Below are 25864 nucleotides of genomic sequence, written 5' to 3'. Positions count from 1 at the left end.
CCAGGTAAAATACACTAATCAGTGCCACAAGACCAAGTTAAACATGTTATCTCTCACCAAGGCATTGCCAACAGAACAGCTTTCTATCATTAGAGAATGCAACCAAGGGCTACCTCTGTCACTGTAAGACACCTGCGAGAACTTTTTTCCACTACCCACAGAGTCAACATGACATACCTGATTGAGCTACAGTACCGCCTGCAACTTGAGGCTTCAGATCAGTTTCTAAGAGAGCAGGAGGAACAGTTACTACTGGTCCTGAGAATAGGGGACCTTTTAAAGTGAGCACTTGTCCTTGTGGGGTCATCACGAGGTTGGCAGAAGTGTGTGGAGTATTAGAGGATGAGAGGTTTTCTGTAAGGAAGATTAGAAATTAGTTATGGATAAAATATGTTCAATTAATGCTAGTGTAGTCCAGGAGTCTAGGAGGCATTCCCAAAACCAAACTCTGACTTGAAAAAAAAAGAAGTAAATTTCAATTTAGTAAAACTAAACTAGCGGAGCTTGCTTTTTTGAACCACTTTTCACTGAGTAATGGTTACCTGTTCAAAGATTCTCCCTAAGGGAAAGAAATGATTTGTTGAGGAACAGAGCTAGGGAAGCAGTTTTTCAATGGAATGCTTTTGATGGACTAGACAGACAGTCAGAATGAAGAAAAATTTTATCCCTAGGTTTCCTTTCCTATCCACTTCTAATAAAGTATTTCAAGTTTCCAGGCCTCAGTTTTTCCCACCTGTGAAATGAGATAATACTATCAAATTCCTTTCTTGATGATAATGTCATTGGATTTGGCAATGTTAAAACTAACTTGTATTTTAGTATCCATCTGGTTTTAATATACTAAGCTATATTTTCTGGTTTGTACACTGGGCCAGCCTGAGTAAAAAAAGATATATGTTACTTTTAAGGATAAAAACAAATAATATAAAATCAGTATAGCCTAACTCTCAGAATCAAATAGAAAGAACTTAAAAACAATTTACCTTGTTCCTTAATAGATCTGATGAGAAACAGAGTCTATTCAACAAAAAAAAATTATTATTTATTTATTTATTTTAAAAAGAAACAAGGTCTCACACTATGTTGCCCAGACCTAAACTCCTAGGCTCAAACAATTCTCCTAACTTAAGTCTCCCAAGTAGGTCACATCATCATGTCCAGCTCAAAATTAAAAAAAAAAAAAAAAAAAAAATCCAGTTTGTCTCAGACCCAAATTTTATCAACCCATTGGCAGAATTGCCAGGAGGGATGGGGTGGGGGAATATATATAGTTTGAAAAGTTAGCATTTACTAAAATCACCTAACTATAGACTACCATCAGAATTAGGATCAACATGTTAATCAGAACTGGTTAGCTTCTGAAGAGTTGCTTGAGTGTATAAAGGTGGAAATAAAAATCTAATGTTAATTCAACTTTTTATATAATTCATTTTTATTTAACTAAAATTATGGCCAAGAGAAGACATTCAGTCCACTAATTAAATTGATGTTCATCTATATTAAGGAAAGCAAAGAATGTCCCTCCTACCTGTGGCCTGGTCTCTTTTTCTGGAAAGAATCAAAGGTTTCCCCCTCCTGTTATTTATAAACATCTGTCCGAGATCTACAGATGATGTAGAAGATCCTTCCTGCTGTTTGCTAGTTCTGGGAGACACATCAAACTCATCTGATCCCATCTTCTTTTTTCTTTTTTGTGCCTCTAGTGCTTGCTGTTTTGCATAAATATACTCTAGCTTCTTCAGGACCACTTCTTCTGTCTTACCTACAGGTTGATAGGGAATAAATTATCACTCTCTGAATGACCCCACATAATAATGAGAAATAGAGTCAACTGAAATCCAGTTGATTTAACTATATTCCCCAAAACTATGGAAGGCAAGAGTGATTATAATCCAGAAGTATGTCCCACCCAGTCAAAAGATAACTCTGATATAAACTTAGGGAACACCAAGCCTTAAACTAAGTAGTATCTGGAAAGGTCTACTGAGGATTTCTCCTTGCTAAAGCTGTTACTATGCTCTTTATCAAAGACCATTTACTTATCTCACCTGAAAGAGATGATACCTTCCGTATCAGAATATTTCGTTTTCGAGTCAGGAGATTTTTCTGTCCTATCAATTTGTCTGCTTGATCTGTAAGTCCCTGAATTTCACTGAATGCCTAGAAAAGAAATAGCAATATTATGTCAATTGATCCATTCTTTGCCAAAAACAAGGAAGGCTAACAAATTTCTTTAATAAATTGGGTGGGTGGGTAATCCCTAGGGATTGAACCCAGGGGTGCTCTACCACTGAGTTATATCCCCAACCCATTTTATTTTTTATTGTGAAACAGAGTCTTCCTAAGTTGCCTAGGCTAGCCTCAAACCTGAGATTCTCTTGCCTTAGTCTCCCACATCACTGGGATTACAGGCATAATGTTCCCACACACAGTTTTCTTAGTGACAAAATCATAAATTAATAATTTAAAGATCTTTAAAATACTATTTAAAACAACTATTTATGTATAAGAACTTTTTTTTTTGTAAAACCACATGGAGTTTTCTGGGTTATACTTTCAGGGAATGTAGATAATGATTATTTTCAAAGAAAATATCACTGAGTAACAGGTGCTCTACTATTTCTTGAAGAGAGATATAAAATATTCACGTTCAGTTTAGATTTTAATCAACTTTAATCTTCTAGCATACATTTGGTTGAAAGAACACTGTGCTAGAGGTATATGAATACTTACCCTATTATTTCTCAACAACTTTTTTTTTTTTTTTTTTATCAGGGACTGAAACCAGGGGCACTTAAACAACTGAGCCACACTCCCAGCCCCCTTTATGTTTTGAGACAAGGTCTTACTAAGTTGCTGAGGCTGGCTTTGAACTACCCCATCCTCCCTAGATGCTGGGATTACAAGTATGTGCCACCATGCCCAGCTATATCTCCAACTTCTACTTAAAAGCAATTTAAACAAAACTACCCTAAGCTATTCTATGAGCAAAGTTAAAACTTCTCCTAGTGTGAATATTTCAGATTTTCTTTTAAAATGTCAACTGTTATGAAGTATGTTAAAATATCACTTATGGGCAGGGGTTGTAGCTCAGTGATAGAGCACTTGCCTAGCACATGTGAGAGGCACTGGGTTAGATCCTCAGCATCACATAAAAACAAATAATAAAAAGGCACTGTGTCCATCTGCAATTAAAAGAATATATCACTTATGCTATGCTTTATACTGTGACAAACTCTTCTAAGTACTAGTAGGAACAATGTAAAGAGAATGTGGTAAACAGAGTTACCTAGAGTTTCTGATTTTATTTAAAGGAAGATAACTCTGTTAGTTAAATTAGCTTTCAATAAAAACCTACTCTGACTCAATATAACAATTTCCCCCTCTAAGAAATTTACTGAACATTCGCTAGTACACATTCAGTTGTTAAAGTAGCTCTATTTCAATTTCCATCACATGACAATGGGTCCCCTTTCCCATATTATCTATAAGGTTCTCTTAGACACACACTTACCCGCGTAAGAATGAGACTTTTGGAAACCTTGGAAGAATGAAGCAATCCCAATGTAATCTTCAATTTTTCAAAGAGATCTCTCATTTCACCACGTCGCCGCCGCTCATTGGCAGTGTGTGTCCGGCGATAATAGGCAAAAGCTTCTGCTTCTTTCTGTAGTTTGTCATTCCAGTAATCAGGTTTCAGTTTTAAAGGAATTTGTGGAGCCTGTCCAAATGAGATTGCCTCCTCAACATCTTTCACATGTACCTGCCCTCTACCACTATCCCAAACAGCATTGCTCTATCTCAGGTACCCATCATCTTCTGCCTGGATTGTTATAACAGCCTCTTGATTGCTCATCTTAATACCACGCTATCCTTCCTCCAAATCTAATTTCAACAATGTCAACAGTATAAATTCAAATACATGCTAATATAATCATATCAATTTCCAACTCAATTTCAGTGGTTCTCAAATGAGGAAAAGTATGGGAGCAAGAGGGAACATGGCATCTTTTATTGTTGAGGTTAGTTTTGCAATCAGGGATTAAACCCAGGGTCACTAAACCACTGAGCCACATCCACAGCACCCCCCTTTAATGTTTTTATTTTGAGACAGGGTCTTGCTAAGTTCTTGGGGCCTCGCTAATTTCCTGAGGCTGACCTTGCAATCCTCCTGCCTCAGCTTCCCAAGTCACTGGAATTATAGGCATGCACCACCACATCCGGTCTGGAACATGGGATCTTTTGTAAAGCTTATTTATATAATTTATTATTATCAAAACTAATTTTCATGATACAAATTATATAAAAAAATATCTTGATTAGTGGAAAAATGATTAAAAAAGAACTTTTTTAAAAAAATACTGTAAGATCTTTCACAGCTCCATAAAGGATCAACTTCCACTCTTATAAATCACCTTTTTCTCCAGCTATTCCTAACTGTTAGAAATTCCAAAAACATACAAGGCAATCCTACACCTCCCCTTTTGCATACACCTGATGACCCCTCCCCTTTGTCCCTCCCAATCTTCCATAGCACTTAAAATTTAACATCTAAAACTCAAACATTGTACTTTTCCCAGCAAAGTCTGCCTTCACTCTCAGAACCCCTTAGGCCTCCTTTAATCTTTTTTATTCTATTTCAATTTTAAATATTATTTACTTCTTATGAACAAGTTATAGATAAATGTAAGGTTAAAAATACATGAAGAACTTATATATTTTCATGCTGTCTATTGACTACTTGCTATGCAGAAAAGGATTTAACTCACATCATTTTTATATCTTTGCCACTCTATTTTTCTAATATAGCTATATCACTAATTTTAGTTCTTCACTAGATCCCTTAGCAACTTGAATATATAGTTCTTAATTTCTTGTTTTATAACAATAAATAGATTATTTTGACTTTCCACTTTGTAAAATGAGGGTATTGGTATCTATATCCTTCTCTTTTTTTCTTCCCTTTCACTGCACAATCTGTGATATATATTTAGACATTTTTCAAGAATAAAATTAGGTTTTTCATATTTTACTCAGAGTTATACAAATTCTTAAAAAAAATCACTGAGGGTATTTATACTATTCTGACACTATAAATATTCATAGAAACTGAATAATTACATTTCCTATCTTACACAGCTTTGTTTTTATTCCCCCTCTGAGGCTGTTAATTATCTTTCCTGATACTGTCTGTTTTCATCATTACCTTTACAGTGCCCAAAAACTCTTAAGGTAAAGACATTTTTTCTAAAGTTGAACCCTCTGTACATTAACTTAGTATGGGAGAATAAAAAATGCAATAATATAGAACAAACTTAAATAAAGGAAAGCACTGCAAGTACTTGCTTGTAATAATTTGGGTATAAAACAAAAGATTATGTAAATAAGCTATTATGAAAGCTCTGCCATCTAAATATATGTTTTAGAATAAACAAAAATAACCAAATATAGTGATATTTATGAAAAATGATTACAACCATGCACATATGTTTCCTATGATCCTCAAATAGCCAAACAATCATGCTGCAGGGTTTTTGAGAGAATTTGAAATGAAATGCCACCCTCCACCTCAACCTAATCCCCATCACTGCCTTATCTCTTAAATAAAGAAAACACAGTAACATGGTACATTTAAAAAATTAAAGGTAGTTTATAACTTCATGGCTCAATCTGGACCACTGAAAAGTACAAGCCTAGGCTTACAAGTAAGAATGCCAGCTTGTTTCACATCAAATCATTACAATATACAATTAGTTTTCAAATAAGCAAATAAATTTTCATAGGCTTCATACCCATTTGAACTCAATTATTCCCTCTCTGGGGGAAGTAGAACTAAAAGGGAGAAAAGCACATTAACAGTACAATTTTGTTAAGGGGGGACAAGTTGATTATATGAACTTCTTGAGAAAAACATCCTTGAAAAAAATCTCAGTTAATATAGCTAATATTATTTCAACTCTAACATAAACATTACCAATTTTATTAAATGAGTAATTATCATTAAATATGTTCTAAATACCTTTCGACTCCTTTCAGCAGCTTTTTCATCAGCAGAGATATGGGTACGGCACCTAGATAAATATAGTATTTTTCAATGTCTTATTGAAATTCAACAATCTAAGACCTATTTAACAACTATATTAAAGCACACCACCCTAAATTGTCTAAATTACAACCAATTTATTTTCCCCAAGGTGTGGTAGTGGGCCATATTATTTATTCAACAGCATACTTTTTTTTTTTCCTCTAAGAAAAGCCTGTGTACAATGAGATGCCTATAATCCCAGTAACTCGGGAAATGACGCAAGATCACAAATTTGAGACTATACTCAGCAAACTTAGCAACAACCCATCTCAAAATTTAAAAAAATAAAAAAGGGGGGGGAATGTAGCTCAGTGGCCAATCCCCAGCACCATAAAAAAACAAAACCAACCCCCAAATGCAGACTATTCAATCACATTCCCTTCCATCCTTCTCATAGGTAAATACTCCTGAATTGAGTTTCAATGTGTTTCTTCAGTTTTCTTAGGAATGTCCATTTCTAAACAAAAAAAATTTATGTATCATTTTAAATAGTATATTGTATCTTTCTGCAACTGAGTTGTTTCATCATTACACCTGAGATATGTTGTATACATAGTTCTAATCTGATTATTTCAACTAGCATACAGTATTCCACAGTGTGAATCCCCCCTGCCCACCAAAAAATTTTTTAAGAATATTAGTAGTTTTTATATTGTTATTAGGTCATTTCTAAATCTTCACAACAGCAAAACAATGATTCCTTGTACACATGTTGTAAGCTGTTGTATGGTAACATAAGAGTGGAATTACTAGGTTCAAGAAAGAGGTATGCACATCTTCAACTTTAGTAGATGTTAAACTGCACCTCATAGTGGTCATTAACAATTTTATGAGTTCCCATTGCTCCACGCTTATATGGTACTATCATAAATTTCTATTTTTGACACACTTGAATATTAAGAGTATGAATTGATACAGTTACTGCAGTTTAATTTGCATTTCCCTAATGTCTTGTGAAGATGAACAAATCTGTACATGCTTACTGGCCTTTTAGGTTTCCTCTTCTGTAAGCTTTCAGCTTGTGATATCCATATTTTTCTACTGAATCATACTTTGTTTTTGCAGTGCTGGAGATCAAACCCAGGGCCCTGCACATACTAGGCAAGTAGTGTGCCACTGAACCACACCCCCAGCCCTGAATTATCTTTTTCTAATAGACTGGTAACAAATTTTTAATATCCTAATACTAATAACCCTTTGTCAGTTTTATGTACTACAAATACTTATAGACTAAGCTTGACTTCTCATGGTTTTCAAGGTGTTCTGACAGAATTTTGAGGTTTGTGTGTGTGTGTGTGGGGGGGGGGGGAAGTACCAGGGATTGAACCCAGGGGCACTTTACAACTGAGGCCCAGCCCTCTGCCTTTTTTTTTTTTTTTTTTTTTAATATTTATTTTTAGTTCTCGGCGGACACAACATCTCTGTTTGTATGTGGTGCCGAGGATCGAACCCGGGCCGCACGCATGCCAGGCGAGCGCGCTACCGCTTGAGCCACATCCCCAGCCCCTTTTTTTTTTTTAATACCCTCTGCCTTTTTTAATGTTTTATTTAGAGACAGGGTCTCACTGAGTTGCTTAGGGCCTCCTAAATTGCTGAGGCTGGCTTTGAATTCTCCATCCTCCTGCTTTAGCCTCCAATGCCACTGTGCCCGGCTAAAGTTTTACATTTAATTAGACTTAAAAATTAAATCTTTATTATTTTTTTTGAGGTGGGGGGCAGGGTTGGGGACTGAACTCAGGGCCTCAGGAACACTAAACATGGCTCTTAAATCTTTAGTTTCAATCTATTCCTTTATAGTTTGTGCTCTTTCTGTATTGGTTATGCTTGGTCCTTTGTTATTCTAACCCACTAATATGGTTTCTCACTATTGACTGAATTATTATTTCAAGTCTTTTAGTATGAGTTTATAATTAAAGTCTTGCACAGCTTTTATTAGATATATTCCAAGGAAACTTTCTTTTTCCTGTTACTCGTGTAAATGGTATGTTTTAGATTTTGTTTGTTGTTACTGTTTAGGAACTCAGTTTTAAAACATGCTTTATTAATTCAACAATACTGTTTAGCTTATTAAGTCTAATTCAGTTAAGAGACTCAAAACTCTTTCATGCTTAACCAGTAGGTAACTGAAGTAGCCTGCAAATAGTTCTGGTGTAAAGATAATTACTAGTCCTACCTTCTATTCCTCAGACTTTTTCAGCATCAGTAGGGATGAAGAGTTACTTTCTCAGATCATTGCTACTTCATATGTAACAGGAGAAGTACAAGGTCTAGCAGAAAACAAGAAGTCGTATCTTCCTTCCCTTCTCTCTCAAATCCCAGTCCCTAATCAATACAAAGTTTACTAAAACAGAAAAGGAAATATTCCTGAGCAAGTCCTCATATCCTCCGTATTTTCATTTTATCAGCCGAAGAGGCAGGAAAATTTTCAAACCTGTAACTCACCTGTTTAACTAGTAAAATAAACAAATTTAGAATTTAATGCCTTATTCTTAAAAGATAAATAACATTTGTTGAGTAGTCCACTGTGTCAGTTATTATGCAAGTTACATGTATTATTCAACACTTCAAAACTAGTATTTTAACACCAGTCTATCACTCTCCAAAAGCATCTATTATTGACATTTATACCCTGCCTCCGAACAATAACCAAGGCAAGCGAATCAGCTCCTAATCACAGCTTCTCTTTTCATCTATACTAGTCAGAAAAAAAGCTAGAAGAATAAAGGAACCAGGTCAGTTACCTAAATGTCCTAAAAAGAACATATAGGTTTTTTCTGATTAAAAAGTAACAACAATTATAACAGGAACAACAATTATAACTCAAAGATAAATTAAGACTTACGGCTGTTTGAATGACTGTGTGTGAACTACAGTGGTCTTCTTGTGGGTAACATTAATTTCCTCTGAGAGCTCTTCTATAGTCTCAATGTCCACTTGTTCCTCATCATCCTCAACATATTCTACACAGTTATTCTGAAAAACATCATTTCAACAGTAAATAAAGTATTGAGGTGCACCCACACCTAAACTTTCCAACTGCATACTCACTTTATAAAAATCAACTACTACCAAACACTGATCTTACACTGGAGTATTTGACAATTGTAAACTTGTTAATCATAAAAAAAAGAATTAAGTCAGACAACATATGATTTGAGTTAATAACCACCAAGAACTACAAAACTCACAGATATATATTAAACAGACATCATTAATTCTGAAGCTAAAGAGAGTTCCCAACGGGATGCATTAATGCTTCAATGTTACCTCTAGAGGATAAAATTCAGGTATGGCTTCATTAAGGCTTTCCCAAATCCACCCCCTTGCCTTTTTTTTGGCGGGTAGGAGTGCTGGGGGTTGAACCCCGGGACACTCTATCACTATGATACATCCCCGGCCCTTTTTAAGACAGCATCTTACTATGTCGCCAAGGCTGACCTTAAACTTGTGATCCTTCTGCCTCAGCTTCCTGAGTAGCTGGGGTTACAGGTAGTACCACTGTGCCTGGCTATGGTTTCCTAAATCTTAAGATCAAACGCCAGTGAAATAAAATTTGGAAAGGAGGAATATGGAAAGAACAAAATTCTATTTGGGAATTGGGGTATAGCTCAGTGGTAGAACACTGAATAGCATGCGCAAGGCCCTGGGTTCCAATGAGGAGGAAAAAGGAGAGAAGAGGCCTGGAGGATGAAGAGGAAAAAGAAGGAGAAAAAAGAAGGACGGAGAAGAAGGAGGAGAAGAACTCTTTCCTAAGTGGGTTTCATGACTAACACCATATCAGATGCCAATAAATCAACACACACAAGGCAGATATGGTACAGAATACAACCCAGACAATATTCAAAGTCTCTCAACCTCACAGAATGAGAACTCTTAAGGAATTTCAGATTTCAAAAGAAACCCAGGATTGTTGTGGTTCCTTATACCAAAGAAGAAGTCAATCAAGTAAGCATTTACCAATATGCATCTATCATAAAAATTCACTGTTTATAAACACTAAAGTTATATGAATATATGGGACAAGCAGATATTTTTAAGTCCACCTTTAAAAGTAGTGTTTACTATGCCACAAACTAAATAAGAAATACATTATCTCTTATATATACTCACACTGTACCAGAGAGAGACAACATCCCAACCACCTCGTTATGTTTATAGACTTTTTGGAAAAATTACTTACCCCCAAATTATAGGTTTTGTAAGATCAATAGACACTAAATACAAACTATCTTTTGTTCCCACCCCAATTTAAGTACAACTTAAACAATATACATTAAATTTAAACAGTGTATATAAACATTAATTCTAGGAAGCAAAATCAACAGCATCCCAACAGAATTTTTAGTTAGTATTTCAGTTATATATGCTTTGTGATATTTAGACTGAAGAATGTCTGCCTACTGCATAGTTTCAACTGTAGACTTTCCAAAAAAAAGTACCCAGTATTTCATTAAAGTGGCTATTCACAGCTTTGCTCACACCATTTCAATCTAATTCTAATAACAAGTATAAAAATAACTTAAGCATGGGGCATGTACATAAAAATGATATAGAATTTAGATTTTGGAGATCATTTAAAATACTGTTCTTACTTTTTAAAAAATCTGTGTAAATTATCTATGAAATTCCCAACTTGCACCTTCAAGCAGTATCTCCTTGCAATTATGGCACTCTAAAGAACTGACTCGATTAAAATCAATTCTGTAACTAGCAATAGTTTTAAAGTTGAACTATTTTTTGGTCTGATTTTTCTCTGGATTGACTACAATGGGAGATCACAAAAAGCACTATAAGATCTGCAATATAACTTTTAAACTCAATGAATTCAGATTTCTATATATATAACCTTGAAAAGGATTACAAAGAAAATTATAAGGCAAATGCATATAGAATCATTCAATTTTAGAGCTAGATCCTCACTTATAAATCAGACAACTGAGGTTCAAAAATAATGAACCAGGAACATTAAAATATTTAAACATTTTAGAGTTTTAAAATACTAACCTTTTTGTTATATTTTATCTGCATTAGGGATTAACAAAAAAAGACCAAACAATTCAGGAGCTGAATGAATCTTAAGGAAGTGAGATTCTGAAACAATCAACCACATGATAATTGGTACAGAGGGCTATGTCATCTGCTCCCAAAAAGAGGGAGATTGTTTAATTTCAGGGCACCCCATAGATTGTCTATGGTCTCATGTTTTACATCAGACCCTATATCAGAATTTGGCAAATCAAAGCCTGATTTACTGGAACAAAGCCACAGTCATTAACATATATATTGTTTGTGGCTGCTACCACACTACAACAGCAGCTGAGCCAACCAGCCTGCAAAATCTAAAATATTTACTATCTGGCTCTTCACAGAAAAAGCTTTTCTAACTCCTGCTTTGTATCACACCTGACTCACAATTACTTAGTTCAGTTAATACACCCCTAAGTCGGAGGCCTATAAAAATGCTTCAGGAAATTTTTAATAATCAATTATAAAAGTCATATTACAAAGGATTATAATTAAAGTCTAAAATATAAATTCTGGAAACTAAGTCTTCAGAGGATAATTAAAAGGCAATTTAAGGCAGAATTACGTTAAAATATTAGATGGTATTTTTTAGTTTTTCTCCAAAACAAAAACTTCACTCTAAATGCAGGTAGACAGGGTTATCCTCCAGTTCAAAGGTCACCCATTCATTCTGTTTCTTACATATTATATCTAACAGATAAGTTAGAATCACTTCATGTAGCAAATGTCAAAGAAACTACTGAGATCAAATGGGTGTAGTGGTTTCAAAACATTCCTTTTAAAGCTACTAGGGATTCTCAAGCATCTATACCCCAAAAGTTCAAGCTACCCTTACCATAAAAAACAGACAAATGTCAAAGGATAAGCCCAATAAATGTTGCCTGTCTGATACATCCTAAAAACTACAGGGCTGTTAATAATGATCTAAACCTAGGCATCCAATTGAATGTATTAGGTCTTATTGATCTTCTGGAAAAGCTACTGTCTCTAATAAATCATTTAAATCCTTGAGGTTTCAGTCACAACAAAAATGGGCTCACCACCTTTTCTACATCATCAACATCCTCACTCTGGTAGTCAGAAACAACATCCACAATTTCATCAATAGAATCATCGGTTTTCTCATTCTCATCTTCTTCATCCTCTTCTTCCAAATCCAAAACAGTAAAGCCAGTACTTTTTCTCCCACCCTTCTTCTCTTGCTTTGGTTGTATCTGTTCTCCTGGTAGCAATAAGTGACCCTGAAAGTGTCCATTCCCTTTGCTTCCTTTTGTAGCTCTCCTAGGAACAATGGAGAAGGCTGCAGGATTAGAAATCATACTCCAAGAATCACATTCAGTTTTTAAAACTCTGGCATTCCCAGTAGTTCCACTTTTTCCAAGTAAGTCAGAGATCCCCTGTTCTTGAAATACATCTGAATTTTCTTGACATGGCTTTGCTTCTCTAATTAACAACTCATCTGTCTCCTTCTTACATTCTTGCAAAGTTCCCACATAATTCCGGGTCAAAGGGCCCTTCAGGTGTTTTCTCCATTTTTCCCTAATACTGTCCTTCTCCCTAGAGTCTCCACATTCCTTCTCCTTGGCCCGTGGATTAGACTGCTGCTCCATAATAATTTTGCTCCCTGACAATTCAAGTTTACTTTCTTCATTAGAGATGACTGGAAACTCATTTAGTTTTTCCTCTGGATTGTCGAATCCCTTCTGCTGTTCCACCTTCACAGCACAGTTCTGTAGCTGTACTTTATTTACATTTTGTACTGTCATAATATTGGCTTTTTCAGAAATCGTCCTAACTTCTAGAAGAGACAGTTTTTCTTTAGAACTACTATGATTTCTAGTCCCACTCTCTTCATTAATATTTTTATAGTCTTCATCTGTGTGTGACCCAGCCATATAGGAGAGTTTAGAAGGTTTGACAGTTGTGGGACCTTCTTCTGTAAGAGAATCTTCATCCAAACGATCACCCCCATCTTCTAAGGAAATATTCAGAGTTTCTTCTGAGGCAATAGTTCCTGAATTTTGTTTATTAGCCTCTGGGTCTGTAGCTTCTCCTTCTGACTGTAGAGTTTTCCTAGTTTCCTTCTCTTTTTTTATAGAGTTCATTTCATCTTTTTGATCTATATTCTGGAATTCCTTCTTCATTTGAAGGGAAGCAACATGCTGAAGAATGGAGCTAGGAACAGGCTTTTGTCCTGGGAGCTGTAACAAGGCAAAACTACCAGACTGGAGAGGAATAAGACTGGCTGTACCAACAGGCTGCCCTCCTGAGCTATAGGTAATTTTGGTTTCAGAGCCTGATTTACTTGCAAAACTTTGTGGTTCGGGAGGAGAAATTCTCAGGGTCAATGTGCCAGCCTGAGAGACAAAACTAGGTCCAGAGGAAAGCAATGATGGTGCTTGAGTGATAACATTCACTGCTGGAGAAGACCCAACAGCCTGAATTACAGGATTCATAACAGAGAAAGCAGAGGATGAACTGGAAGATGGTGGAGTCTCAGAAGGTTTGGAAGGAGCAGGTAACCGGATTCCCATCACAGACCCTGAAAGAAAGAAAAAGAAAATTTAAATCATGACTGCCCATCTCAATAATTCACTGGTGTTTTTCTTTTTTGGACATGTGACTCTAAGAGACTAAGAATAATCCTGGTATAGTAATAAATCATATAGCCAACTGATTTACTTAAAGATCTCTAACTTTATACCTGGGTTCCGAAACATGACAGGCTGTAAACTGGGCTGGGTATTAGAGCTTCGAATCTGATGCAAAGGCAGGAGCTGGACAATCTGCCCATTGGGATGCCTGAACAGGTTCATTCCACTTGGACTCCTTACAGGCTGCAAGACCATCCGATGTCCCTGAAGTTGTGGGTTTGGGACAGGTCTAAGCGTAGGAGAACCCTGCTGTACTGGAATCAACAACAATCGTGGTCCAGTACGTTTCACTGTGTTAGGAGAGATCTGTGGAGTAGCCACTGGAATTTGAGGGGCACTTTCTAAAAAACAAAACAGAAACATAATATCAGAATTCTCCCTCAACACATGAAGGAAAAAAGCTATGACAACAAATACAAGATCTGACAATGCTACAAGCAACTTCTAATTTGAATTATAAAATTGGAAAAATCTTGTCCCTCTATAATACACTCTTTATGGCTGAGAGGAATTTGTTTTAAACTCGAGTAACTAACCAGACATTGTAGAGTTTTGCATTCAGAATGATTAAAAGGCTGGAGACATAGCTCTGTTGGTAGAGTGCTTGCCTTACGTGCACAAGGCCCTGAGTTCAATCCCTATCACCTCCCCGCAAGAGAACCCAGAATGATTAAAAAAAAAAAAAAAGCATTAACTGTCAAGAGGTGCTTTTATAGAGATATTGCTTTTGCCTAATGACAACCAGGGTATTCCTCTAAATTTGGATTCATATTAAATCAAAGAGATAGGTAAAGGCTGGTGTCAAAACTCAGTGGTAGAGTGCTCGCCTAACACTTTTGAGACCCTGGGTACAATCCTCAGCACCACATAAAAATAAATAAAATGAAAGGTATTGTGTCCATCTAAACTAAAAAAAAAAATTAAAAAAAAAAAAAAAGATAAAGCCTGACAAGAGGAGGGAAAAGACAGTTTTAACACAAATGATTATAATTCAAATTGGTGAACTTATTTGACTTTATTTTATAAATTTGTAAAAAATTTAATAGTCTGCCAATAAAGGAAAAAAATTAAACCCAAAAATTTCTGGCTTAATGTGATTTTCTATCAGATATGCGTTGTGTCCACACAAAACATTAAAATTCTAAGAGAAAATCATATTAATAACTTTTTTGTACTAAGGAGTAAACCCAGGGACATTCAACCACTGAGCCACATCCCCAGCCTTTCCCTTTTTAATATTTTATTTAGAGACAGTGTCTCTCTGAGTTGCTTAGGGCCTTCCTAAGTTGTTGGGGCCGGCTTTGACCTTGTGATCTTCCTGATTCAGTCTCCTGAGCCACTGGGATTATAGGTGTGCAACACCACACCTGGCCCCATGCTCATAACATTTAGATGATAAACTGTAACATAAAAAATCTAGGACTATTCTAAAAATGAAATAAAACAAAGACCAGTTTGTTCATGAAAATAATACTGTGCAATTTAAACAAAAAACATTCACCTATCCTACATGAATTAAGAAAATGTTAACACAATTTCTCAAACTTTTCAAATTTATTTTTAGAGTGATTCAAAACCTAAATTACCTCAATTCAAAGAATGAAAGCAATCTTTCTTATACCCACTGAAAATGTGATAAGTTACTTAAATGTTGGTGAGGATCAGGGAAAGAGAAAAACATAAGTCAAACGAAAAAAACAGACAATCAAAATATCCAACTTGATATGCTCTTTATGAATTGAGAATAAAATGTCCACTTCCTTAGAACTAGCAGTTACCTGAGTTCTCTGTATTTATAGAAGAGATAAGAAAATTTATTAACATCACTATTTTGGGCTGGGGAAGTAGCTCAGTGGTTAAGTGCTCCTAAGTTCAATTCCCAGTACCAAAAAATAAAATACAATCACTATTTCTTTAAGTGGCATTCAACAAAATATTTTAAGTGACATATGAATATAAAGTAACACTGTATCACACTGATAGAAAAGCCATTCCCATTTCAATTTTAATCTTTTGATTATATACATAAGAAAGTACCAGTCTTGGATTTTTTTAAGTTGTTGACAGACCTTTATTTATTTATACGTGGTGCTGAGAACTGAACCCAGTGCTTCACACATGCCAGTGCGCTACCACTGAGCCACAGCCCCACAATCTTAGATATTTTATCTTTAAAAAATGACTTCAGTATTTTCTAGCTCTCTTCATCAACAGAAAGAGATGCCACAAGCACAGAACTTACAGTAAATATTTGAATTTATTAATATATTTTATTTACTACTTGTTTATGAGGTCAACCTGTCTTTTGCCAAGTAACATTGGCTTCCACTCAGTCTCTTAAAAACATTTATATTAAAAAGTAGTTAATTAAAACAATAATTTTTAAAATAGTACAAATGGGGGGCTGGGGTTGTGGCTCTGTGGTAGAGTGTTCGCCTAGTTTGCATGAGGCACTGGGTTCAATCCTCAGCACCACATAAATATAAAATAAAGACATTGTGTCAACCTAAAACTAAAATAAATAAATAAATATATGAATAGACTAAAAGAATCACCTACTTTATGTAGTTGCATTTGGATATAAAATATACCAAAGCACATAATATTCCTATTATGAATTTGTTTAACCTACGCCAACAAGAGGAAAATTTTATCTAAGAAGTTGAGAATTTAAAATATGAGGGCTGGGGTTGTAGCTCAGTGGTTGAGGGCTTGCCTGGCACACATGAAGCACCGAGTTCGATCCTCAGAGCCACATAAAATAAATAAAAATGATTTTTGCTAGGCAAGAAGAGCTAGAATAGCAGGAGTATATTCAAGTGTGCCTAAGCCAAATCTTCATCCCTTTTTATTTTTTATTTTGAGACAGGGTCTTGCTAAGTTGCTTAGGGCCCTGTTAAATTGCTGAGGCTGGTCTCAAAACTTTCAATCCTTCTATCTCAGCCTCTTAAGTTGCTGGAATTTATAGGCATGTGTCACCACACCCAGCAGAAGTATATTTTAATCTTCAAAAAAGAAAAAAAAAAAAAAAAAAAGCCCTCAGCTTGGATAAAGCATTGGCAGAAGCCCTTTCATTTCGGTTTTTTAAATTAAAATGCAGCACACACACACCCCAAAAAAGAGCATCTGTACATATGGTTCCCTTCTTAAGGATATGTACTCCTAGATCTCAGCATGTCACATAATAGGTTGTACTTTCTCCCATGCTCACCTTAATGACTGCTCTAGTGGCTCAGAGCTCCACTCTCATCTAATTATTTCGGTGTCCTTCAGCCAGCATTTCTATTCTAATGTTTTTCAATAGTTTTTTTGTTATCTCCTGAGGCAACCTGCAGGCCCACTAAGTTCTACTGATCATCTCCCAAGGAATAAGTTGTTTCTGCAGTGTTTTACTTACAAAATTATATATTTTCAGTGATCTAACTGCATTAACCATGAGCTCTATTATTTTAAAATATTCAGTTTTGCAGAATGCAAATATTTTCAGAAATACACTCAAATTTCATAGCAGAAAACACCTACATGATTATCCTGAGACAGATGACAGACAGACAGAAAGATCCTACCCCCAGCTGCAAAATTACATAAACAACTATACAGTTAAGCAACTAGTAATAATTAGGCCTTACCTGGTCTCTGGCTCACTGGTGGACTCCCATTAATTCCTGAGAGTATAATAGGAACAGAGCCCAGAGATGAAGTAGGTGTGGTCACCATGGAGGAAGATGCAGCTGTGGTCACCATGACTATGGAGGTGGAGGCAGTGGAAGCAACAGGAAGAGTTATGGTTGGAGGAGATGCTACCAAAGACTTAGGAAAAGTAACTGAAGCCACAGGGGTAGTTATCCCAGTAGTTTTGGTAAGGTTCACAGTGGCTGTAGACTGGGTAGATGTTACAGGGGTGCTGGTATTAGTTTCAGAGACCTCAATAACCCCTGCAGTGGTGGCACCAGAAGAATAAGTAGTTTCTTTAGTTCCCACGTCAGAAATAGCAGTCATAGATGTCACAGCAGTAACATTCTCTAAAAACACTTGAGGGGTGGAAGTAGTGACAGCAGCAGTCACGGGACTGCACACCTGAACTGGCTCAGAAGAAACCACAGGTGTGACGACCATTACTGGAGAAGGTCTGATACTGAACTTCTGTGGCCCTGTCAGGGGTTGGGGTGTGCTAACTCCAGGTATCTTCTGCTGCAAGGCTCCAACTTTACTCATCACAAACTGTGTGAACACACCACCAGGAGAGGGTCGAGCCGCTGCAAATAAAAATTTGCAGGTCAAAAATCTTCAGTTCTCTTATTTTACCCTCCTAGTGACTGTGCTTATCAACATTAATTGTGCACCACTGGGTCAATTTCTTACAGGTACTACCTACCTGTATTATATGTGCCAATTTCCACCCACAGAAATCAAAACACTTCCCTCAATCCAAAACAATGGCATATAATTCCAACAAGAAAGGGTTTAAAACTGAGTGTTCCTATTAAAATTCTCTGGCTATGCAAAATATTCAATTCGTCAGGACACTAAAAAGACAATACAGCGGTAAAACTTCACCACCTAAAACAGAAAGTAAAAAGAAGAGGATTTTTTGCCTAATCCTAATTTTAAAACTTATTTCCACCACTTCCTCCTATACCAGCACCTCCACCTCTTTAAGGCTGTCTCTTATGACATAAGACAGTTAAGTATTGCATATTCTTAAAATGCATAGATATTTTTTCAAAAGAGTGCAGGACAGGGCTGCATTTTTGTTGTTGTTGTTGTTGTTGTTTTAAAATCACAATTAAAGTTGTTTTTTTAAAGGAGGCAAAATAGGTTCTTTTTAAGGCATACAATGCCTATCCTCTATCTTCACACAACTCCAGCCTTCAGCCAGATATTTCAATTTCCTGTTAGAGGAATAAGAATGAAGACACAATTGACACTTTTACTTAACATTCCTAAATAGATTTGAAACAACAGAAAGAGGAATTCAATAAAGCAACTGTTGATTCTCTAAATCCTAAAACAAGTGCTTCTAGAAGGCAATTTATTACATACTCTAGAAATGAAATGTTGAGCAAAATAAAGGTTCACAAAACAGGGATGTATGGAACAATGTAACATTTTGAAAACCATGTTTTATAAAAAAAAAAAAACTTTCTACTCTGAGCCTATACTAACCCAATTCTCTAGCTTTTCTAGCTTCTTGAAATCTTAAGATCAAGGAACATGCATTTTTTGATTGATGCCAAAACTCCTCGTCCTTACAGGAAAATTACTAGAGAAAATATTTTTTAAAAAATTAAATCACGTCTTTTCTATATTAATATGTAGAAGACTCAAAAATAATTCTAACAGTAACTAGTAAATAGACTCTAATTCATCTAGAATCATAAGCCATCAGAAGAGTTTACAAAAAAAAAAAAAAAAACAGATTCAGGTAACACAGACATCAATAATAATTATGCCAAATCCTGTACTTTTCTAATTTTAACAGTCTTCACACCTGTAATAACTGATCCAGCACTAAATTATAATCCTTTCCAAGCTATATGTACTCTCCAACTTACCAATTGGCCTTTTTGCTGGGACAAATGCCTTCGGATTCTTCCCAGGACGATTTGTGGTAGTGCCAGAGGAGGATGTCGTTTTGGAGTTGGATGTAGAAGGCAACAGGGTACGTGGTTTCCTGGATGCAGCCACCTTGGCATTGGATGCTACCTTGGAGATGACAGTACTGAGGGTTGAGAGGTCCAGGACTGAGGGTCGCAACCTGCCTGTGATATAAGCAGCTAGCCTATTGGCTGGATGCAATGCCCCCATCTGTCCCAATAGCAACTTAGCCTGCGGGTAACTCTTACCATTAACCTGAAACAAGTGGCAAAGAGAAATTCTGTAAAGATAAAATTCTCTTGCTAACTCTTCTCCCTTGACAGGGGTTTCATTTTTACAAGGTTTTAAAAGTCTACTTTTCAGATGTGAAGGGGAAAAAAAGAAGTGGGCTTTTTCTATTCAGGACAATCTGAGTAACAGGGAAGCAGAAAAATGCCATCATCTGGTATTCAGAACTAATTCCATTTTCTTCATTTTGTAGTACAGAAACAGAGAATCTTAGAAACTCATCACTTCTGCATCCTAGATATTGGAAAGTCACATGAATGTGTCCGAAGAATCATGCAATTGTTTTATTTTAATTTAAAAAATTAATTAAGCTATTAACAATCATGAGCAAAAATGGTTAACAATCATCAGCAAAAATTCTGTCTTCCACAGAATCCTCTCTCTGACCAGAGAAGAATAATGAGGCCCTGAAATGAGGGTCTTTTCCAGCATCCTTTATATTTGAAATATATATATGATAAATCTACTTTAAGTTCTTATGACAACCACTGTTACAATAACCTAAGCTACAAAGTCACTTCAGTTTTTGGTTATCAAAAGGCTCAAATTTGAAGATGTTGTCTTCATATTTTGGACAAAATATGGGCTCAAAACAAATGCTGGTAAAAACTCAATGTAACTAGACACAGTCAGAAAACTATCAGACATGGTAAACCAACAAACCAAATATGGCACAGATTTTCTCTGCTGAGTTGATTACACTGCCCATCTTGGACAGAGAGAGAGTTTTGTTGTTGTTGCTTCTTTCCTTTTTTAAAATTTTTATTTCTTTTCTTTTTGGAACTGGGGAATTAACTCAGAGGCACTTTACCACTGAGTTACATGCATAGAACTTTTTATTTTTATTTTGAGACAAGAGTCTTCCTAAGTTGCTTAGGAACTCGCTAAGTTGCTGAGGCTGGCTTTGAACTTGCGATCCTTCTGCCTCAGCCTCCCTAGCTGCTGGAATTACAGGCATATGCCACCATGTCTGGCCCTTTTTTATTTTAAAGGAAAGAAAACAAAAACCTCCCATTTTTCTTACCCATGTTCTCTAGGTCATATTACTGGTGACTCTAGAGGAAATAACCTTTTCTATGACTTCTTTTTATCAAGTGGGGGACAGGACACAGTAGCATACACTGTAATCACAGTGGCTCAGGAGGCTGAGGCAGGAGGATTCCAAGTTCAAAGCCAGCCTCACCAACTAAGTGAGGCCCTGACTAACTAGTGAGAACCTGTCTCAAAATAAAAAGGGCAGGGATATGGCTAAGTGCCCTTGGTACCAAAAAAAGAAAAAAGTGGTGGACAGAGGGTGGACTGAGGTAGAATCTACTCTCTTAATAGGAAGTTAGTAAGGAGGATAGCTAGAGCAAACTATTCTATCTTCCAAGATGCAAAATAAAACTACTCTTTGCTACTTAAGTATATTGTGATTATTCCCAGAGAGATCAGGAATATCCAAGTTTAGTACAAAAAAAAAAAAAATTGATCTCTCCATCCCAAAGTAAACTTTAGTACAGATTTTCAGGCTATGTGGCATCTAGGTCAGACAGTCCTGCCTGTTCTGTTGGGACTGCTTAAGACTACTCAGAAGCTTCCCCAAAGTCTACATAGATTAAATATTCCTTATCCAAAATGCTTGTGACTAGGAATGTTTTTGAAATTTAGACTTTAAAATATTTGCATATATATGTAATGAGATATCTTGGGGATGAAACCCAAATCTAAATAAAAAATTGACTTATGCTTCATATACACCTTAAACTGTGTTCACAGTCTGAAGGTAATTAATTTTATACAATATTTTTAGTATGTTTGCCCTCTTAACAACATGAGGTCAGGTTTGGAATTTTCTATTTATGGGGTCATGTCAATGCTCAAAAAGTTTTGGCTCTTGGATCATTTTGAATTTTATATTTTTTGGGTTAAGGATGCTCAACATATATTATAAACTGCTTGACTGCTTATGCAAATGACACTCCATGGTGGCTTTGGAAGTCCTGATCAGGAGAGAACACAAAATCTCTATGCCTTTATTTCAGGGAGTCTTATTAGAAATCTCAGTTAAGTCACTATTTCCAAAGTATCAATCAATAAATGAAGAAAGAAATATCTTTCTCTCCATCATTAAGAGTTTAAGAAATACCAACAGAAGCAATGACATAGCACCAGCAAGAGTAAACTACAATAAATTTTTTTTTAAAGTAGACCAGTTATATATTAATGGAGCGGTCCTTAGTCCAAAGTTGAGTAACCTTAGCAATAACATGGGACACTTGCATACATTTTCTACCCTTATAAAAATATATTTTATACCAATGAACAAGAAGAAAACCTTGACAATGACTAACATTTTCATTTGGAACTTCTCTTTCCAAGGATTTCCTAGATGTTGGTATAATTTTACAAATATATACTGCATGAATTACTGAACAGCAAGGATACATATATTTGTCCTAAAGTGACTACACTGATAAAACCTCACAAATCAAAGAAAAATATGACTCATTTTTTTTTAATTCTATGTATTTGAATTTCTCATAAATTAAAATTTTCCCCAGGAGTAGGGACATGACTCACTAATAGAGCACCAAATTCAATCCCTAGCACCACAAAAATAAGATAAAATATCTCCAAGTTTCTAAATATATACTGCCAACTGCCTGTCTGAAAGTCAAGTTCATCATCTTCCCTTTACTAGCCTTAACATTCTATACAAGAGATTCTTATTGAAAGCTGTATGCTAATAATACATTTTAAAAACTAAATTCCTATCTTTGGTTCTCAAAATATCACTAGAGTCTACGCAATAAAGTTTAAGAATAACTTTCTGAAAAGAATAGAAAGAAAAATCTAATAATACAAGGCTCTGTTTCTGTGTATAAATGTTCCAAAAATTCACTGTAGGTATGCATCTAACTGACCTATTAGAAAAAGGAATAATGATTTTGTTACCCAGTTACCAGGAAATGTGAAGATAAAGGACTTAAGGCCCAATAAGGGCTCTGAAAAAAATTAAAATGTCACCTAAATACAAAAAGGTGCTATGTCCAGATTAAAGATAATTCTCACCTGGATAAGCCCAGATGTGCTTGAACTGGGTTTACGCTTATAGGCCACAAGCTTCCCTGCAGGAGAAAGCCCTGCATAAAAAGGCAGACCTTTGCCTCCATGTAATCTCTCCCTCACTGAATCCAGAGCATCTGTCTGCACAGGAGAGATATCATCCATTTTCCCAGGGGACAATGGACCACCAGGAGTCTCTGATCCAGATTTATCAGCCATATCATCTTGATCTTGACATGACGGCATAGAGATTTTGACACGAGAAGAATAAACAGGAGGGTTCTTCTCACCCCGGCTCTTTCGTTGAGAAGCCAACTCAATGATGAAGCTGCCCACCTTAAGTGATTGTGGCATGTTGCTATTGATGTGCTGGGATAAGATGCTCAAAATCTTGTTTCTATCTTCCTCCCAGTTGCAGTCTGAGATGATCTCTATCAGTTTGGTGGGACCACCAGGTGACCTCTGATGCACGTAAGAGGTAGAAGAGGATTCCCCTTCATTGCAGGAAGATTTCCAGCTCTTTTCTGATAAAAAATTGAAAAATTTTTCTGAATCACAGCAATTCTATACTACTGGACTTTTAAAAGATATTCAACAATGTCTCAATGTTCTATTCCCATATACTTTCCAGGGGTAACCTAATATGTAAGTTTAACATTCATAATTTGGGAGTTTTCCAGAAAGAAGAAAGATCTCACAAAATTGTCTTCACTATCCTCTGATAAAAAGGAAGTTCCTTTAACATTACTCTAAGAGGCCTTAACTATTATCTAAGAAGTGCTAGCTTGCAAACAAAGCATGACCTATAACCAAGGTTGATTATTTGGCTTAGGTTACTATTCTGTTATTCATTGGGCAAAGCAAAAATACTTGCAAGTTTGCTCTGAAACATGCTCTGACGTGCTAAATCTTGGGGCAATCAGAAAGATTTCATTCAACTCCCCAATATATTTCTATCCATGGTGACATGTTGAAAAATATGTATTTCATTAGATACTGAGATCTCTACAACAGACTTTCCCAACCAATATGCTATAATTATAGTTATGTCCAGGATACTGATTCCCATGGCCCCCAGGGTGCTCATGCTCTCAGCCAGGTTTCTTCCACCCAAGCAACTTTTTCAAAATCTCTCTGTGCTATGGAAACATATTTTCTGCATACCATGACATTTTTTAAAGACAGGAAGTACTACTGCATGAATAAGACTTACAAAGCATAGCCAAAAAAAAAAAAAAAAAAAAAAAGCCCAGAGGTAACTTCCAGGTTATTACTATTACCTCTCATTACAGTAATTCAGGAAGTATTCTCTATTAGACAAATCAGTGATATTCTTTCTCTTCCTCTGCATTTCCCTGATAGTGGCAGGTAAGAAAGACCTGAGGCAAATTTTAAATAGCTAATAATGCCAATATTGCTAAGGTTTGGTAAAGAGAGCTAAAAAAAAATTTTCACTGACCTCATCTCTAAAAGTCTCTCATAACATACCACATCAATATGAATAAATTTATTTTTGAGAATTATTAAACAAACCAAATAACAAACAAAAAATAAGATGCTTACTTATTAATCTCTATTTTTGGCAGAAACCAGAAAAAGGGTAAGTGACATACTCTGAATTGCTAGTTTTGGTTTTCTGACATTATATAATCCAGACATATATAATTACCAGTAACTACTATTAACTACTATTAAGATTCTGACCTTGTGATTTATCAGAATCATCCTCCAAGTCACAAATGAGTTGTTTTAAGGGTTGCTGTTCAGAATCAGGTTCCTAAGGAAGGAAATGACACAGAAATACTAGTATCTATAAAGAGTAAGAGTAAGACATAAACATTAAATCTCTTACAGAAGTTAAATTAGTAGAATAAATAATCAACAGCTTCTGTTATGGTTTGCATGTGAGGTGTCCCCAAAAAGCTCATATGTGACACAATGCAAGATGGTTCAGGGGAGAAATGACTGGGTTGTGAGAATCTTAACCCTCTCAGTGAATTAATCCCCTGAGAGGGATTAACTGAGTGGTAACTGAAGTGGTAGGGTGTGCCTGGAGGAGGTGGGGTTTAGGGCATAGCTTTGAGGTATATATTTATATCTGGCAAGTGGAGTTCTCTCTGCTTCTTGACCATGATGTGAGCTGCTTCCCTCTGCCACACATCCACCATGAGTTCAACCTCATCTCAAGCTCTGAGAAATGGAGGCAGCCTTCTATGAACTGAGACCTCTGAAACCATGAGCCCTCATATAAACTTTTCCTTCTTTATAATTTTTCTGGTCAGATCCTTTAGTGAAAAAGCTGACTAAAACAGCTTCCCATCTGAACACACAACTACATTACTAGAATCCTGGGGAAAAAAAAAAACAAGTAGTCTTGTTCTAATGTTTTTAATAATGACTAAGTCATCAAGAAAACAATTATCAGGGCCTGGGAATATTGCTCAGTGGTATAGCTCCTTTGAGGCCCTGGATTTAATCGCCAGCACCACCACCACCAAAAACAAAAAAAACATCATCGCCATCATCGTTGTTATGTGCATTGTACTCTACAGTTACTCTAGTGAAGAAGGAAAATATTTTAGGTTTAACAGAACAAGCTTCAGTTACTTAAAAAATTCATCAGTGTGGGAAGACATAAATCTTACTAATTACAGATAAATAATTTAATTAAACCCAGAAGTATTTGTGTTGTGTTTTAATTACTCCAATGTCAGAAAAATAATACTTTTAGTAACCCTAAGGTATAGAACACCAAAGTATGGAGAAAAATAAATTAATTTACATGTCATATAAGTCTAGAGTACATTAATTATTCTTATAGCATGAAAATTCTAATCATTCTGATAGTAATTCAAGTTCTAATACCAGCAACAAGGAATTAAAAGTTAAAAAACAATTGTGTAACAAGTAATCACCTTTGAACTATGGTTCCCAGGACTAGAATGACATGAGTTCTGCTGCTGAAGTGATGGAGACAAGGATGGAGACAAGGATGGCTGTCTGTGTTCCTCTTTTTTTCGTTCATATACTCGAACGCGGGCACAAGTCATCATACTTTCAAAGTACAAATAGACTGGATCTTTGTCCTCTTCCCTTATCTGCAAGTTTTATGTATCAAAACATCTGATACAATAGTGAAAAAAAGTCTCCTATACTCTAAATGAAG

At 35.8% G+C, this 25864-nt stretch overlaps 1 protein-coding gene across 21 annotated transcripts in view; it reads right to left on the bottom strand.

Moving 5' to 3' along the window:
• Mga (MAX dimerization protein MGA) overlaps nt 1-25864 on the bottom strand; it is a 129516-nt gene that overhangs the window by 5953 nt on the left and 97699 nt on the right. For 4 of the 21 annotated variants that reach the window (XM_071608102.1, XM_071608104.1, XM_071608105.1 and 1 more), the window contains exons 11-23: nt 25614-25796; nt 24403-24475; nt 22705-23222; nt 19320-19617; nt 17394-18020; nt 13815-14105; nt 12151-13652; nt 8928-9058; nt 6020-6071; nt 3515-3721; nt 2049-2160; nt 1529-1762; nt 178-354 (exon numbers count right to left, since the gene is read on the bottom strand). In XM_071608102.1, the coding sequence (XP_071464203.1) occupies nt 178-354; nt 1529-1762; nt 2049-2160; nt 3515-3721; nt 6020-6071; nt 8928-9058; nt 12151-13652; nt 13815-14105; nt 17394-18020; nt 19320-19617; nt 22705-23222; nt 24403-24475; nt 25614-25796 (4405 nt within the window). Of the gene's footprint in view, nt 1-177; nt 355-1528; nt 1763-2048; nt 2161-3514; nt 3722-6019; nt 6072-8258; nt 8427-8927; nt 9059-12150; nt 13653-13814; nt 14106-17393; nt 18021-18389; nt 18657-19319; nt 19618-22704; nt 23223-24402; nt 24476-25613; nt 25797-25864 lie in introns of those variants that run through there. The other 17 variants (XM_071608108.1, XM_071608106.1, XM_071608112.1 and 14 more) reach the window with 17 other exon arrangements.

The sequence above is a fragment of the Marmota flaviventris genome, chromosome 2 (assembly GCF_047511675.1).
Source record: "Marmota flaviventris isolate mMarFla1 chromosome 2, mMarFla1.hap1, whole genome shotgun sequence".
In the NCBI taxonomy this organism is placed as follows: Eukaryota; Metazoa; Chordata; class Mammalia; order Rodentia; family Sciuridae; genus Marmota; species Marmota flaviventris.
Note: the sequence above shows the minus strand (reverse complement) of the source record. Positions and strands in the feature narration are given on the sequence as shown.